This window comes from Furipterus horrens, unplaced genomic scaffold (assembly GCF_987537825.1).
Source record: "Furipterus horrens unplaced genomic scaffold, mFurHor1.1.pri manual_scaffold_1, whole genome shotgun sequence".
Taxonomy (NCBI): domain Eukaryota; kingdom Metazoa; phylum Chordata; class Mammalia; order Chiroptera; family Furipteridae; genus Furipterus; species Furipterus horrens.
This window is the reverse complement of record NW_028327171.1, coordinates 54,670,054-54,684,879: the sequence shown is the minus strand read 5'-3', so window position 1 is coordinate 54,684,879 and position 14,826 is coordinate 54,670,054. Positions and strand designations below refer to the sequence as shown.

General features: G+C 38.0%; 2 protein-coding genes across 3 annotated transcripts in view; both read right to left on the bottom strand.

Moving 5' to 3' along the window:
- The window catches only part of TRPC1 (transient receptor potential cation channel subfamily C member 1), a 72,845-nt gene extending 67,092 nt beyond the window's left edge, over positions 1-5,753 (bottom strand). The window contains exon 1 of the mRNA XM_090283651.1: positions 5,307-5,753. Within this exon, the coding sequence (XP_090139777.1) occupies positions 5,307-5,619 (313 nt within the window). The 5' untranslated portion in view covers positions 5,620-5,753. The remainder of the gene's footprint in view (positions 1-5,306) is intronic.
- A 3,005-nt stretch (positions 5,754-8,758) lies between these two features.
- Positions 8,759-14,826, bottom strand: part of PLS1 (plastin 1) — a 103,032-nt gene continuing 96,964 nt past the window's right edge. For both annotated transcript variants that reach the window (XM_090275570.1, XM_090275574.1), the window contains exons 15-16: positions 10,770-10,894; positions 8,759-10,522 (exon numbers count right to left, since the gene is read on the bottom strand). In XM_090275570.1, the coding sequence (XP_090131696.1) occupies positions 10,387-10,522; positions 10,770-10,894 (261 nt within the window). In that variant the 3' untranslated portion in view covers positions 8,759-10,386. The remainder of the gene's footprint in view (positions 10,523-10,769; positions 10,895-14,826) is intronic.

The following is a 14,826-nucleotide window of genomic DNA, read 5'->3' as shown; positions in this document are numbered from 1 at the left end:
CCCCTTAATGGTTCTCACAAGAGCACAGGAGAGCACCTCCATTACAGAAGAAGCTCCTAAAGGATGGGGTTACACATCATTTATTTCTTGGTGAGTATCTTTCTGGAACTTACAAATACATTGGGAGGATGAGTTATAGAAAAAAGGAGCAAATTAAAATGAAATAAAGAAACACCTGTGGAGTCCTGACTGAAGCTCAGATGACTGGAGCATCATCCCATATACCACAAGGTTGCAGGTTCGATCCCCGGTCAGGGTACTGGGGTAAGCAACCAATGGATGTTTCTTTTCTCACATCGCTCTCTCTCTCTCTCTCTCTCTCTCTCTCTCTCTCTCTCTCTCTCTCTCTCTCTCTCTCTCTCTTTCTCTCCCTTCCTCTCTCTTTGAAAAATAAATAAACACATGTGGGTGAGGATAAAATAAACAGTTGTGGAATTACTACAAAGAAATTCAAATATTACAGTACTTGAAGCAGTGAACTGCTCAATGATTAGTGTGTTTTCAACTATCCACTAGGATTTGGGTGATTAAAGTATTTTTTGTTAAAATAGCAATGAATCATATACTATGCAGCATTGGTTACTTGAAAAATTCTCCTTCACAAAATACTTAAATGTTATGCTTAATGACAATCTGTGAAATGTTTGTTCAATTGTATCTACAGGATGCTCTTTACCTCTCCTTTTTGCAAAGTTTTCCTCCCTCACAGCATATACCTTATTACGTTAGATACCCCTTGTCAATATAAAACTTCCTAGTACACAGGAAGTAAGTAGTCAACATAAACTGCCCAGTACTCTGCATTTTTTCATCCCACTGCCATCCTCTCTAACCCCTTCCAACACTTCAAAAATCTCTTCTCAAATAGCTTTTTTTAAAAAAATTTCCCATTAAATATAAGTATATTAGGTAAGGTATTATTAAAACAGCAGCTTCATATTACTTCTCCCAGAAACGTTGCCCACTTTAGAAGTATGCTTAGCCCAAAGGTATGCAAAGTTTATGTTGGATTTCAGGCATCAAAGCACCCTGCTTTACAACGCATCAAATCATACCACAAAGGTGACACAAGACTCTAAACTAGACTGAGCCAAAGGATAAAGATGAAATTCAGCTCTCTCCATTTCCCCTCTGACCTCATGCTGAAATTTCAAAAAGGGCCTCCTGACTCATTAATTACAAATCAAATTCCCTGAAATGCTCTTCATGGGGAGTTGGCAGGGACTGAATTATTTCATCATTTCCATTTTCTGCCCAAGAACTGATTGTCAGCAGCTTAAGGAGTTTATATACTTTTAGCTCGTGAATATATACTAAAAGATACCATACACTCAACAGTTACTTTAAAACAGGTGAATGAACATGAACTATAAGTACTTTAGGTGCTCCCTAATTAACCCTTTCAGCAGCCAGTAGGCCTGAAGTAAACAATAGGCTTCCACAAATAAAAGTGGTTCATTACCATACCAACTTTCAATGAGAGAGGAAAAGACATGGGTGGGTAAGAATTACTGCTTAATATTTCATAAAACAATGCATGTGCCGGCTGTTGTTTCAATTAACCTTTACTTCTGAATTGCAGCATTCTATGTCTAAAAAGAATACGTGTACTTTCTGAGAATTTATTTTAGCAGGCCCAGGCTTAACTTTATATCACTGGCATAAGAATTTTCAATTCACTTTTTCTTCTAAATATTTTACAAATGAAGGAACCATTGTTGAATTTGAGATGATTTTCTATCTCATTTTCAAACTCAGTAATAACCACTATTAAGTGGCCACTACCTGGATCAGCACTTATCTAGACCTACTGAACTAATTTACATAAAATCTACCTACACAAACTATGAAATAAAACTCTAGAATTTTTTTTTCCTTTTTTCCTAGTTTTTTTTCTTTACTCCTTAATCTGTGCTGACCTTTCAAAGGCCTACCCATCCACTAACATACATATAACCACCTCATCTCCACAATTTTTGCTTTAGGAATTCTTTCTAAGTGTTATATTGTGAATATTTTGTATATGTAGAGTAAGATTGCAAAATGAAAAGGATGAGAAACATAGATGTCTTACAGTAGATTTGCTCTGGTGCTATTAAAGCTTTTTGCTTTTATTGGATAAACTTAAGCCACAGAAATCAAGCTTTATAAAACATTCATAGATAGCAAGTTTAATCTTCAACTACTAAGCCCAAATGTAAACATATCTTTTCTAACATAAATGATTTTCATTCATTCATCTAAAATTAGATCAATATAACATAATGGTTAAAAGTACAGGCTTGCTCTGACTGATGTGGCTAAGTTGGTTGGGCTTCAGTCCACAAAGCGAAAGGTCACTAGTTTGATTCCCAATTCCCAGTCAGGGCACATGCCTAAGTTGAAGGTTCAATTCCCGGTAGGGACACATAACTGAAGGGAACCAACCTATGTTTCTCGCTGGCATAGCTGTTTCTCTCCCTCACTTTCTCCTTCCCTTCTCCTCACTCTAAAAATAAATAAATAAAATCTTTCTTTCTTTCTTTCTTTCTTTTTTTTTTTTTTTAAGTGCACGCTCAAGCCCCGGCTAGCATGGTTCAGTTAGTTGGAGCATCTGTCCACAACCAAAGGGTCACTGGACACATGCCCAGGTTGCAGGCTTGATACCCGGCTGGGGTGCTTGCAGGAGGCAGTTGATCAGTGATCTTCTCTCTCTCTTCCTTCCCCTATCTCTCAAATTAGAATAAAATAAACCTTAAAAAAAAAGGACAGGCTCAAGATAGACCCAAGTTCTACTACTTCCTAATGAATGTAACTTTGGACTAAGTAATTTTAAAATTCTGCGAAGCCTCATTTTCCTCATTTGTTCAATGGGAATAACAACTGATACAGCTCACGGAATTGTGAAGATTAAATGAAATCACCTATGAAAAGTATATGAACTCTACTCCATATAGCTGTTTTAGTAAAGAGTTACCATTTGATTTTTACGAAAACTCCAATGTAATAGTGGGAACTATAGCTACTTAAGGAAATTTTCACTTTTAGATTTGATTTGGGTAACACTAAAAAAGATTTAACAATGTGAATACAAAAAGGTTTAAAAAATACTGCTATAACTCATAATTATTTTTTCCATGTAAAAGTACACCGTAAGTGTAACAAATAAGCCATTTTTCCCAACAGCACATTTTACCATATCCAAAAAGACCCTATTTACTCTGGGGATGGGGGGGAGAGCATGTATAACTACAAAAGCCAAATCTCTCTAAGTATCTTAATGATGTTATAAAATGGGAAACTGACAGAGGATGCCAAGCGATTTCAACTGGCACTACTGGATAGGCTACAAAAGTGTCACATATTAAAACTTTTTTTTGAGATATATCATGCAATAATCTTAAATATACACATCACACAAGTACTTAAACCATATTCCTCAGATTGAGAGGGATATTAAATTCCCTTTCTTGCATACTTTGTTTGCTTTAAAACAATCACACCTCAGTAAGCTGGGGGAGATGCAGCAGTGATTTACTCCTTCTAGTACAACACATTCTTTCTCTTCCCCTCTCAGGGAATTTTTTTAGGGAAAAGAATTAATACAATCCGCTCCAGTAATACTAAACAATTTTACATAACCCACAGACAATTATTTCTGTAAGGTTATAAATATATAGTCTATGCTCCTTCACACTTCCAAGACTACTCAAGGTTGTGTCCATGGTGGACTTTAACAAATACTTTCATTATGTAATTTAATACTATTACATAAGAATATAAAAGTGGCTGACATAGGTGCACTTTATATGTCAATGTGTTCGCAAAAAGTTGTGTAAATAAAACCCTACTACAAAAGCAGTAAGAGAAGTTAGAGAAACTGCCACTTATTAAAAAAAGCACTCACGCCTACAAACAAAAAATCCTCTGTAGCTAATCATCTCACAATGTAAGCTGCCCTTTGGGTTTATGTTCTGTAAGTCTGCATGATCCGAAACAGAGTGTTCCTAAGAGAGCATGGCCATTGTAAGGGGTGAACATTAATAAAGGGAAACCTCATTTGAAATGGTGTCAGGAGGCCAGCAGGGGGTGCTCACATGCAGTAACAGGGGAGGTCAAATTACAGGAAGGGTTTATTATCAATTACAGACCCCAGCAGATGAACCTCAACAGGAAAGAATAATCAATGGTAGACTCCAACATAAAAGTCGTACATCATCTCTCCTACAAGAAATCCACCATCCCAGCAACTCAGCTAATGAAAAACCATCGTCACTCTTAACTCTCGATTTTCTCCAATTAACTTTTGTTCAAAACTACCCTTCCCAACTTCCTTCTCCATAGAATAACTTTCCTCTCCTTTCCTTGTTGGACTTGCCGATGGCTTCTGCTGTAGCTTGCTTGTCCCAACTTGCAATTCTTTGCTGTTCCCAAATAAATCCATTTTTGCTAGTAAAATAACTTCTATTTTTAAGGTCAATAAAGGCAAGCTGAATAGATTTAGAAGAAGAAATTATACAGCACCTTTTTACACACAGGAAATAGAAATAGTCTTAGGACAACCAGTTTCCCATCCCCCTTATTATATGCAACAAAAAGAGGCGTGCTTAAGTGAAAAGACTTTATATGGCCATAAAAGTGATGGACCTCTAGTTTTGTTTTGTTTTTAAGAAAAACATATTCCACATTTTTGCCCTGTAACCTTCCTCTCCAATAAAAAGCACGAACAAAGTTGCTCTGTAAATTTGGAGAAAGTCTGGGACTATTTCTTCAGTCCAGTCTTTGTCTTCCCCTAAGATATTGATATACCTAATTCCCTTCAACAGTCACTGAACACGAAGGCACTGGGTGGCTCAACTTAAATACTGTAATACAAGCAAGATTTTAATGAAAAGGAAAGAGCAAAACCAGGTGAGGGCCCATACATATGAGGCACCTTAAGCAAGGTCATGGAATTTTCTTACTAGACAAGTCCCTGGGGCTTCCAAAAAGAAAGAAGGGAAGCCCCCAAAGGGAGCCCAGTTCACTCAGGTGGTCAGTAGCAGAGGTAGGGCCCACGACTGCACACCACCACCCAAACACAGGACGGCCCCAAGGGAGGTGCGGGCCAGCGCCAGCGCCCTGGCTGCTCCGGGCCTCGGAGAGCAGAGGAGGCACGCGGGGTGTCCCGGAGCACCCCCAGAACGGCCGCCCGCGTGCGCGCGCGGGGGAGGCAGGACAGACGCTGGCGTGCGGGGAAGAGGGAGGGCGCCAAGTTGAGACTTCGAAGAGTATAAGGGTGTGGAGGGCAGGGGCGCCCGGAGCAGAGGAAGGGGCTGAGGTCTCACCCTTGTCGCACGCCAGCAAGAACAGCTTCTCATTCAGAGTGTTCTCCTCCTTCACCTCCCGCACATCCTTTAGCGCCATCACCTCGTTGGGCGACGAAGAGAAGGATGGGGAAGACAGCAGGGAGGAGGAGGAGGCGCCCGAGGGATCCGTGCTCGGATACAGGCCCGCCATCATCGCGTCCCATGCTGGGGGCAGGCCAGGAGACGGGGGTGTAGCACCCCCTGACCCCAGCGCCACCCCAGGGCTGGAAAAGGGATGGGTCGTTCCCAGGGCTGCCTCCGCGCGCGGCCCGTTGGCCCGGAAGGGCGTCATGTCCCCCGGGAGCCAACACTCGCCCTCCACGGACAACCCCAGGTTGGTGGCCGCGTTTGCACGGCCTCGGGGCCAGCGCCCTCTCCCCAGCCGCCTGCGCCCCGGCCGAGCTGGTCCGCGCCGGTCCGGGGACGACAGAGTGGCGGGCGCCAGGGCGGTGGCCGAGCGCGGGGCCGTGCCAGGAGCCACTGGGGCCGCGCGGTGGCGGCCCGCTCTAGGCAGAGGACGGGTGAGCAGTGGGTGACAAGCTCCGAGAAGCGACTCTACGAACGTCTGGGTCCAGAGCTGTGAGAACCCCAGTCGAACTGCGTCCCCAAGAGAGATGCTCGAGATTCTCCTCACGTCATCTTCCCCTCCGCGTCAGCGTTGGCACGAGGGCGGTGCCTGCAGCAGGCCGGGCTGGTGGAGGGCGGGCCTGTCGATGGGCGTGGCCTCAGGGCGCCCCACCCCCATCCTAGAGAGCTGCCTGGCGCCTGATCGCTCCCCCTGTGGAGAGGGTACCCAGCCTCGGCTCCCCTCCGTGCCCAGGGTTGGGGCTGGAGGTCACCTTCCCGGTGTCCCCTGCAGCACAGAAGTAAATACGCAGCAGGTTGGTTCGTCGAGCTGCTGACAACATACGCTCAACTGAACCCCCTTGTGGAATTGCCAGTTCATTTCCTGTACCTGTGTCCTCTGCCTCGCCCGGAGGCCAGACTAGCCACCTGCATTTCTGGACTCCTCTTTTAAAGACTCGTTTGTGACAGAGGACCGGCTAGCATTCCTGATGCCATACATTTATTCGCATGTAGTTCAGGAGTACTGACTTTTTTAGGATCGACTCTGCGTCACAGCCCTTCTTCAGTGGTTTCATCTTCACCTTTATAAATCTGATTTTAAAAGATGGGTGCTATTCAGGCAAAAGCTCACTGAAGCACAGAAGTGCTACTTCCTTGAATAATTTATTTTCTTACTCAAGCTTTAATTTAAAGCAGATTCCTTCACCTTTAAAACCGGGGGTGGAGATGGGGGAGGGGTCCTAGAAATTATATGGCTTGAATAATTATTATTGCTTTCCACAGCCAGCCATACAAAAATCTAAATTGTGCCATCAAGGCTTTAGGTTTTTTTAAGCAACACATTAATTTACTTCCACGTATCTTGTATTTGAGGGAAATACATCTTGTTCTGTTTGGATTGTTTTATTCCATCCTGTCCCTGCCAACAACTCCCAAATTTCCTAAATATATCTTTCTCATCATTCAGAGTCCTCTTTAGATCTTCTCTACGAGGCTTTAACAGACAAGAATGTCCACCTTTCCAAACATTTTCATGTGTTTACTTCAAAATAGTAATTATTGAATCATTTTAGTTCTTTTTATCTGTAATAGATCATAAACCTCCTCCATTCTATAATGTTGAGTTCAGTTCCAAATTTGTATATTTGTTGGAATGTCAAAGTTACTCATTGTAAATTTGTGGCCAGTGATCCCAGTGCTCCATATTTGGGTTTCTGTGTGTGAGCTTAGACAGTAAAACTTCTACTCAGTAGCAGAACCAATCTAAACCATGACTCATCCAAAAGTTCCAGTGTTTGAGGGTAAAAATTCAGACAGCTCAGAACTATACATACCACTTTTCAGTCTATGCAAGCTTCTGGGTTTAGATGATTCCCATAGAACTTCATTAGGTTTGGGGTTAATTTCTTAGATTCAGGGGAATTTCAACCTACTTTAGCGAATAGGCTTATGAGGCATTCCAAAGTATTAGAGGGATTTTCTTCCTTCAAAGTAAGCCTGTGTTGCTACTGCATCCTGTTCATCAGAAGTCTTGGAATCAACTCAAATGCAGACGATTCTCTCTTGCCTCTCTGGCGCCTTCTTTACCTAGCACAAAGTGGGAGTATTTTAAATATCCCCTGTATGATCTGTTTGTTTTGCACCTGTAATATGGAGACCAATGATGGAATTATAATGAACGATGGAATGCAAGATTCAGAAGTAGCACATTACTTAGAGCAACCTACCAAACCACAAGTACACAAAAGAACCTTCTCCAACTCCAGTTGGAGAGACAATCCAGATTCAGATCTAGTCCTTAAGTAGAACAGACTCTTACCTACATCTCCAAATGCTCTACTTCTCCCTCACTATTTCTAGGCCATATTTTCCTGTTTCTTTTCCTAAAATGCCTACAAGACTCTTTCTGTTTCAGAACTTTTGCCCTTGTGCCCTCTGCTGAACACTTGCCACCTAGCTCCTCATCATTCATATTGTCTGAATATCACATCCTTAAAGAAACCTTCTCTGACCACCCAAATGAAAATAATCTTCATCCCAGTTCGCAAGTCAGTCTCTATCACATTACCATTTTGTTTCTCCTACTGCGTTTATCACTAAAATTCCCATTTGTTTATTATCTGTGTCTCTTCACTAGGATAGAAGATTCATGAGGTCAAAAAACTCGGTCTTCTCTTTTTCTCTGCTGAACCTCCAGTGTCTAATGTCATACCTAGATCATAATAGACAAATTTATGTTATTTAATTGGTTGATTCAACAGAATTACTTCAGCACAAAATAAATGTGTAGTAATATGCAGCTAGTCTTTACTAAAATTCTTCATGTTAAAGGCCAGAGAACTGCCCTGGCCAGTTAGCTCAGCTGGTTGGAGCATCGTACCCTGTAACGAAGGGTTGCAGGTTCTATCCCTAGCTGGGATGCATATGGGAGGCAACTCCCCCCAAATAATCTAATACAATCTTTTTGTTTTAGCCCTGGATGGTGTGACTCAGTGGATTGAGTGCCAGCCTTCAAACTTAAATTCCTTGCTGGTTCAATTCCTAGTCAGAGCACATGCCTGGGTTGCAGGACAGGTTTCCAGCTGGAGGAATGCGAGAGGCAACCGGTGGATATATCTCTCACACACTGATGTTTTTCTCTCTCTCTTTCTCCCTTCCTTCCTCTCTCTGTAAAAATGAATAAATAAAATCTTTAAAAAAACATAATTTTTTTTTGCTTTAATAATTAGCAATTTGTTTTACTAACTAGTAATTAGGAGTTTTGTTTTACTAATTACTTTAGTTTCTCCTTTCTGGAAAATTACCTTATGATAGATTAATTTTCATGGTTGTATATTCTTTAAATGAAATAAATACCAAACATATATGTACATACACAGAATTTTTATTAAATATACTTGGTGAGAAAAAGAACACACTAAAGTGCTAAATTTCATGTAAATCAGGTAATAAATATATTGGTGAAAAAACGAAAAGGAAAAACATGATTTAAATAATCTCACAAAAGAGCAGGAACATATCTTAATTGTCATATAAGAAAACAATCATCAAAATATAAAAGGAAAGGAAATCTCTCTTGTAGAAGAATATATTTCATAGTTCCACCTCTGGATAATTTCAGTTAAAAATTCTATTCTAAACACATGAGAAGTCTCAGTCTTAACAACGTATACATTTTAATCAATGGTAAAAAGGGGAGTAAGACATCTCATTCACACTGACATAAAGTGACAGCATTTTTGTTGCACAGCAGTTTCACTGGCACTAACAGTGGAAGATCAAGAAGGTAGATTTCTGAATTCAATTGTTAGCAAAGAATCTCTCTACTGCTAAAAATTCAGACAAAAATAAGTCTCAGGTCACACAAGCATTAACCAAACATTGCCATCTTGTAGAATAGGAGGTTGTGGGAAAAATATGTGAAAAAATTCTATTTTAAATGTAGCTTTTTGCTAAAGAAATTCAGTGGGTATGTTCTAAATTATTTAGGGCTTCAGTATAAATCAAAATTAGCATCTGTGATATGAAGCTAACATTATAGTGTCAACATGTTTTGAAATCATCTAGCCAATGTTTGGCTATAAATATTTGGAATACAGTCAAAAAATAACTATATGCACATCAAAAATGAGTATTTCTAAAAGAAATTTACATGTACCAAATAGCTACAAACTGAAAAGTACACACGGAGGGAGGGCACAATAGACACTTGGCTGACTTACCAATTATACATGCCCTATATGAAAACCCAGGTAATTCAGGTGCAACACACACACACACACACACACACACAATTTCTCTAATAACATCCTATTAGCATATATATCCTGCTTGTTATTACCAAACTAGCATATGTAAAGTATCAATGCAGTTAAAATTAAGTTTTAAGTAAAAAGCTCTGGCTCTGACATAAGAGAATGAACGTGGAGTTTATTTAAGAGTTAGTTCTGATAAGTAAATATTTTAAAATTAATAGAACAATAATTGTCACTTAAAAGTTTTAGACAATACAGAAATTTACAGAAAAGCTAAAGTTTTAGTCCACTGCACATAGAGGAAAAAAACAAAGGGATTAAACTGGATTATGACTTTGAATACATTTATGATTAAAATTAACACATACACACAAATCAAAACACATTTCACAGTAGGACTTGCAAAAAAAAAATTTTGTATTGGTCTTTTTTTGAACCATGAAAAAGAAATTAGTCTTGTTTTAATGAGACTTTCAGGAAATGAAATTAATTTAATCATGAAATGTCAGCTTGATAATGAACATATTCTACTATCAGTATCTACTAGTAAATTAATTGTTATCCAAAAAGGTCGACAAACTCTAACTAGTACGAACAGGATATTGAATTCATTAATGAGTTTTACAACTGTTTGAGCATACAAATAATCTCTGGTTTCATACCCACTACATTTCTGAATTCTGTAAACTGTGAGGCATTCAATATATTTAAATGTGGCAGAAAATCATATTAAATGTTTATTTTATTCTGTTCAGTCCTTTTCCCATTAAGCATGCAAACACTGTCATAACCATCTTTGGTTTCACTTCTACGAGGTCATCAGGTAAGGCATATATCCGGGCACCAATCTTTCGAGCCACTGAAATGGCATATCTTGAAAAGACAAGAAAGATATCTTAGTATTTGGTACCAACTGTGTTTTTACTTAATATATGTTAACAAAAGAAATATTTTGATAAGATTTAACTTTACAAAAAGGTTAAGTTTATGACTCTTTAAATCATATTCCCTATACAAGTTGTACTTGAAAATGTGAATTTTAAGAACATAGTAACCCTACCTGTAAGGCTTTAAGAAATTAAAAAGCCACTATGTTCTAATATAAACCATAAAAGCTTACTTAGCATTGTTCAGCTTGTCCTCTCCAGAAAGGTCTTCTCTCTTTACCATTTCTTGACGAACTGCATTTGGTGCAATGGCATCTATTAAATCTAGGACAGGTAAACTAGTGCTAATAGATCTGTCCTAAAAAACAAAGAATATGTGAACATTCATATTAGACTGGAAGGTCCTAACCACATAACTGAGAGCAATTTATAAATTTTCTTGATACTTAACATTCAGATTTTCTGCAACCAGCACAAATCACACAATCTATTTAAAATACACTTCTGTCCTGGCAGGGTGGTTCAGTTGTTTGGAGGGACATCCCATACACCAAAGAGTTGTGGGTTTGATTCCTGGTCAGGGCATATATTTAGGTTGCAGGTTTGATCCCTGGTTGGGCATGTACGGTAGGTAGTTAACCAATCAATGTTTCTCTCTCCCTCACCCCTCCTCTCTAAAATCAATAAGCATATTTATTTAAAAATAAATAAAATATACTTTTCCTTCCATCTTTCCATCTTTCCAGAGCTTACAGTGTAGAGAGTTGTCACCCTACCTAAGGTATGTGGATGTGACAATCCCTAAAGTATGCTAACTACAGTATTCATTCTATTAAAAAATAAACAATTTTTGAAAGAGAGTAGAAGATAAAATTTAAATGAATAGTTTTGCAATTATAGTAATAATACATTTTTTTAGAGCATGGTTTCCTAAATGTTCACTTAATATTTTTCAGAAAGAAAAATGATAATGGAAGGGAACTAACATATACAAAAGCATTATTCTTGTAGTTTTACATTTTCAGCTTATATAATCACTCTAACATCCTGGTATTAAAGAAATTATAATCTCTGTTTTAAAGATGAAGAACATAAAGCTCACAGAACTCAAGTGATTTGTTCACATACCCAGGAAGTACAGAATCACTATTTGAACCCATAACTGCCCCACTCCAAGGTTTTTCCATTTTTAAAGTTACCTGCAAGGAAAACTAAAAATGGACAACTAAATTCTAGTGGATGGAGCATTGCAGTTGAAGTCAGAAATCCTGGTCTGAAGTGATTTTACCACTTACCAGTACTTGAACAAATTCTTTGTTCTGTCTCTCAGCTAGAATAGTGGCCCTGCTGGCTGCCTATCCAAAATCTGCTCCTTACTAAATACTTTCTCCAGCCTAACAAAATTCACATTTTTGCTCTGTATCCATACTTCCCAAACATGGATATGTACTCCAAGGAAAGCTGACCCCCTCCACAGCTCCAGGGGTCCTGAATTAGTCTAGGCCATGCATTCTGAGGATAGGGTGATCAAATTACTCTTTTATGTATACAGCAGACATACAGTAACATCTATGTTATTAAAATTTCGTGGGGGAGGAGTGTTTAGGAAGATAATGTCTAAAAAGACTTCTTGGGTGAACAATAATGAAAAAAAAAATGCTTGAAAAACACTGGTCTAAACCAAATAGAGTCTAAGACACATTGATTTAATTTGGGCCTAATTTAATTTAATGCAAGGCCCTTCCTACTTAGGAAGTTATGGAAAGCCAGCAATCCCTCTCCCTGGATGTGAATGATAGGATAAAACCTCTATAACCAGGAGTTACCCTGTAACCAAGAGGAGAACCAGCTTTAGGGTGAAGTTGGCAGTTTACATGGCAGAGCAGAGATGGACAGAAACCTGAGCCCTGAATGACATACTTCAATTACTAGCTCAACCAACCCTGAAGACTATCCTACACCTTTGGATTTCTGATATTGTTCTGTATCTTTTCTTTTGGTTTAAACCACTTTAAATTGGGTTTCTGTTACTTGAGCCAAAAGTATTCTTTCCTAATTACTACAGTGGAAATGTCATAGGATTCCTAAGAATATTAGGATAATATAAGTGAAAGCATCCAGTACAGTTCCTAGCCAAATGTTGTTATTAATAAATGTTTGATAGAACAACAGGAAGCCTGTGAAATAGAGTAACAAGACTGCTCTCTTGGGGCCATGATATACAAGCCACTGCTTTATTAATTTTAATTATATTAAAATACATATTCTTCATTTTTAGGAATGTTCATTATATGAAACATTTGAGGGGCATAGAAGTAAAGGGGTAAAAATAATTAGGGTCCTTCAGTCTGTCTCATGCTGGTAATTGGGATCTGCTTCTTTGGCATCTTTATTTCTGAAAAATTCTCACAGCTGTTTTCTCAAAGTATAGTCTGCAGACCACCTACATGAAAATCATTGGAGGTGCTTGTTAAAAGCACAAATTTATCCCTACACTCAAATTAATGAGTCTGCAGATGGACTAGGAATCCACATTTTTAATAAGCTTTCTAGATATACACTATTATGTTTTCTAAAATTAAAAACATCAATGTAATTCTATAATAAATTTATAATTTCTATGTGCTTCCTTTTCATAATATTTCTGTGCTGATTCAAAAAACAGACAAGTGACTTAATTATGTTACATTTTGATTACTTATTGACATTTGTGAGGTTTTTTTTTTAAGTTTGGGGAAAATTGTTCATTTGTTTTGTTTTGTTTTTTAGCTTTACTGAGGTAAAACTGACAACTAAAGTTGTAGGATGTTTAAAGTGTAGGTCTTGATGTTACATATTGTAAAAGGATTCCTCCCATCTAGTTAATGATCACATCTATCACTTCATATATTTATATATTTATTTTATATCAAATGAAAACATATAAGTTCTACTCTCTTAGCAAATTTCAATTATACAATATAGTGTTAACAATGGTCACCGTTTTATACATTAGATCCTCAGATTTTATTCACTTTATAGGTGAAAGCTTATATACCCTTTGAGTTATTTTAAATATTTCTTCATTTAAGGAAAAATTGGGACAATTGTAATAGAACAACAACAAATAAAGATATTTAAAAAATAAATAGTTCTTCACTTAGATATACGAAACAAATATTCATTTTAGGAAAAACTTTTATTGAGTTGAATGAAAATTTACATTTTAAAGATTATATCGGATCCCTTATCTCCCTATTTCCAAGAAAACAGGCCTATCTTCCAACTCCTCTGACTTGTATATTATCAGTGAAAAACATTTTACTTTTGCAAAGGGATTAGGGGTTACAGTAAAACCCTTAGTTTAGTATACAAATATATTTTCATCATTTTTCTTCCATATTCCTTAACTTACTCATAAAGAAACTACTTAAACAAAATGAGTTTGTAGAATCTTAAAGAAAACTAGACTAGAGTCTGGCCTGATTTTCAAGATAATGAATTATACCATCTCTTTTTCTTAATTTGATACACATTCCTATTAGAACATTCCATTCAATTGTTCTTCCTGTCATTGCTGAAAGTAAAAATGGGGGGAAAATGATGTAGCTGCCAGAGTTCCCTAAAAAGTTCAACAGGAAGCTTTCCATGTGTGATGCCCTTTATATATTGGCAGTACTAATAGCTTAAGAGGCCCCACTTATTGAGCAATTGATATGTGCCATGTACTATTGAGCACTTTATATTAGTTAACTTACTTGGTTTGACAACAAACTCACAAGATAGGTACTATTAATGTCTCCATTTTAAATAAGGAAAACTGAGGCATAGAAAAATCAGGAATTTTCCCAGGTCACACAGATACTAAATGGTAAGCAACAAATAAATTCAGCTTTATTCATCAAGATATGTAGATCAGCTGCTAGTATAAACTGCTAAGGTTCCTATATAACACATGCCCTTCTTGTGTGCTTCCTACTTCACGTGGTTGGTTTCTATAGTATTACTGACCCTCCATACAATTCCAGTTTTCTTATTTGCCTCCTTCCCTGAAAGTGAGCTCTTTGAGGACCTTATGTAGCTACTGTGACTGGCAAAGCACCTCGCACAGGGTAAGCTTTGAATACAGGGGATGGCAAAATAGGTTTACAGTTGTTTGTATAGATAAAGACATGCAGGTTATAATTATTACAATAGCTTTATTAACTCAGAAGAATGTCACAGTGCAAATGTATACCTACTTTTGCTCACCCTTGTATTTATGGAATGAATGAGCAGTATGCCACACACCTTGTAAGTGGCTGAGCCAAA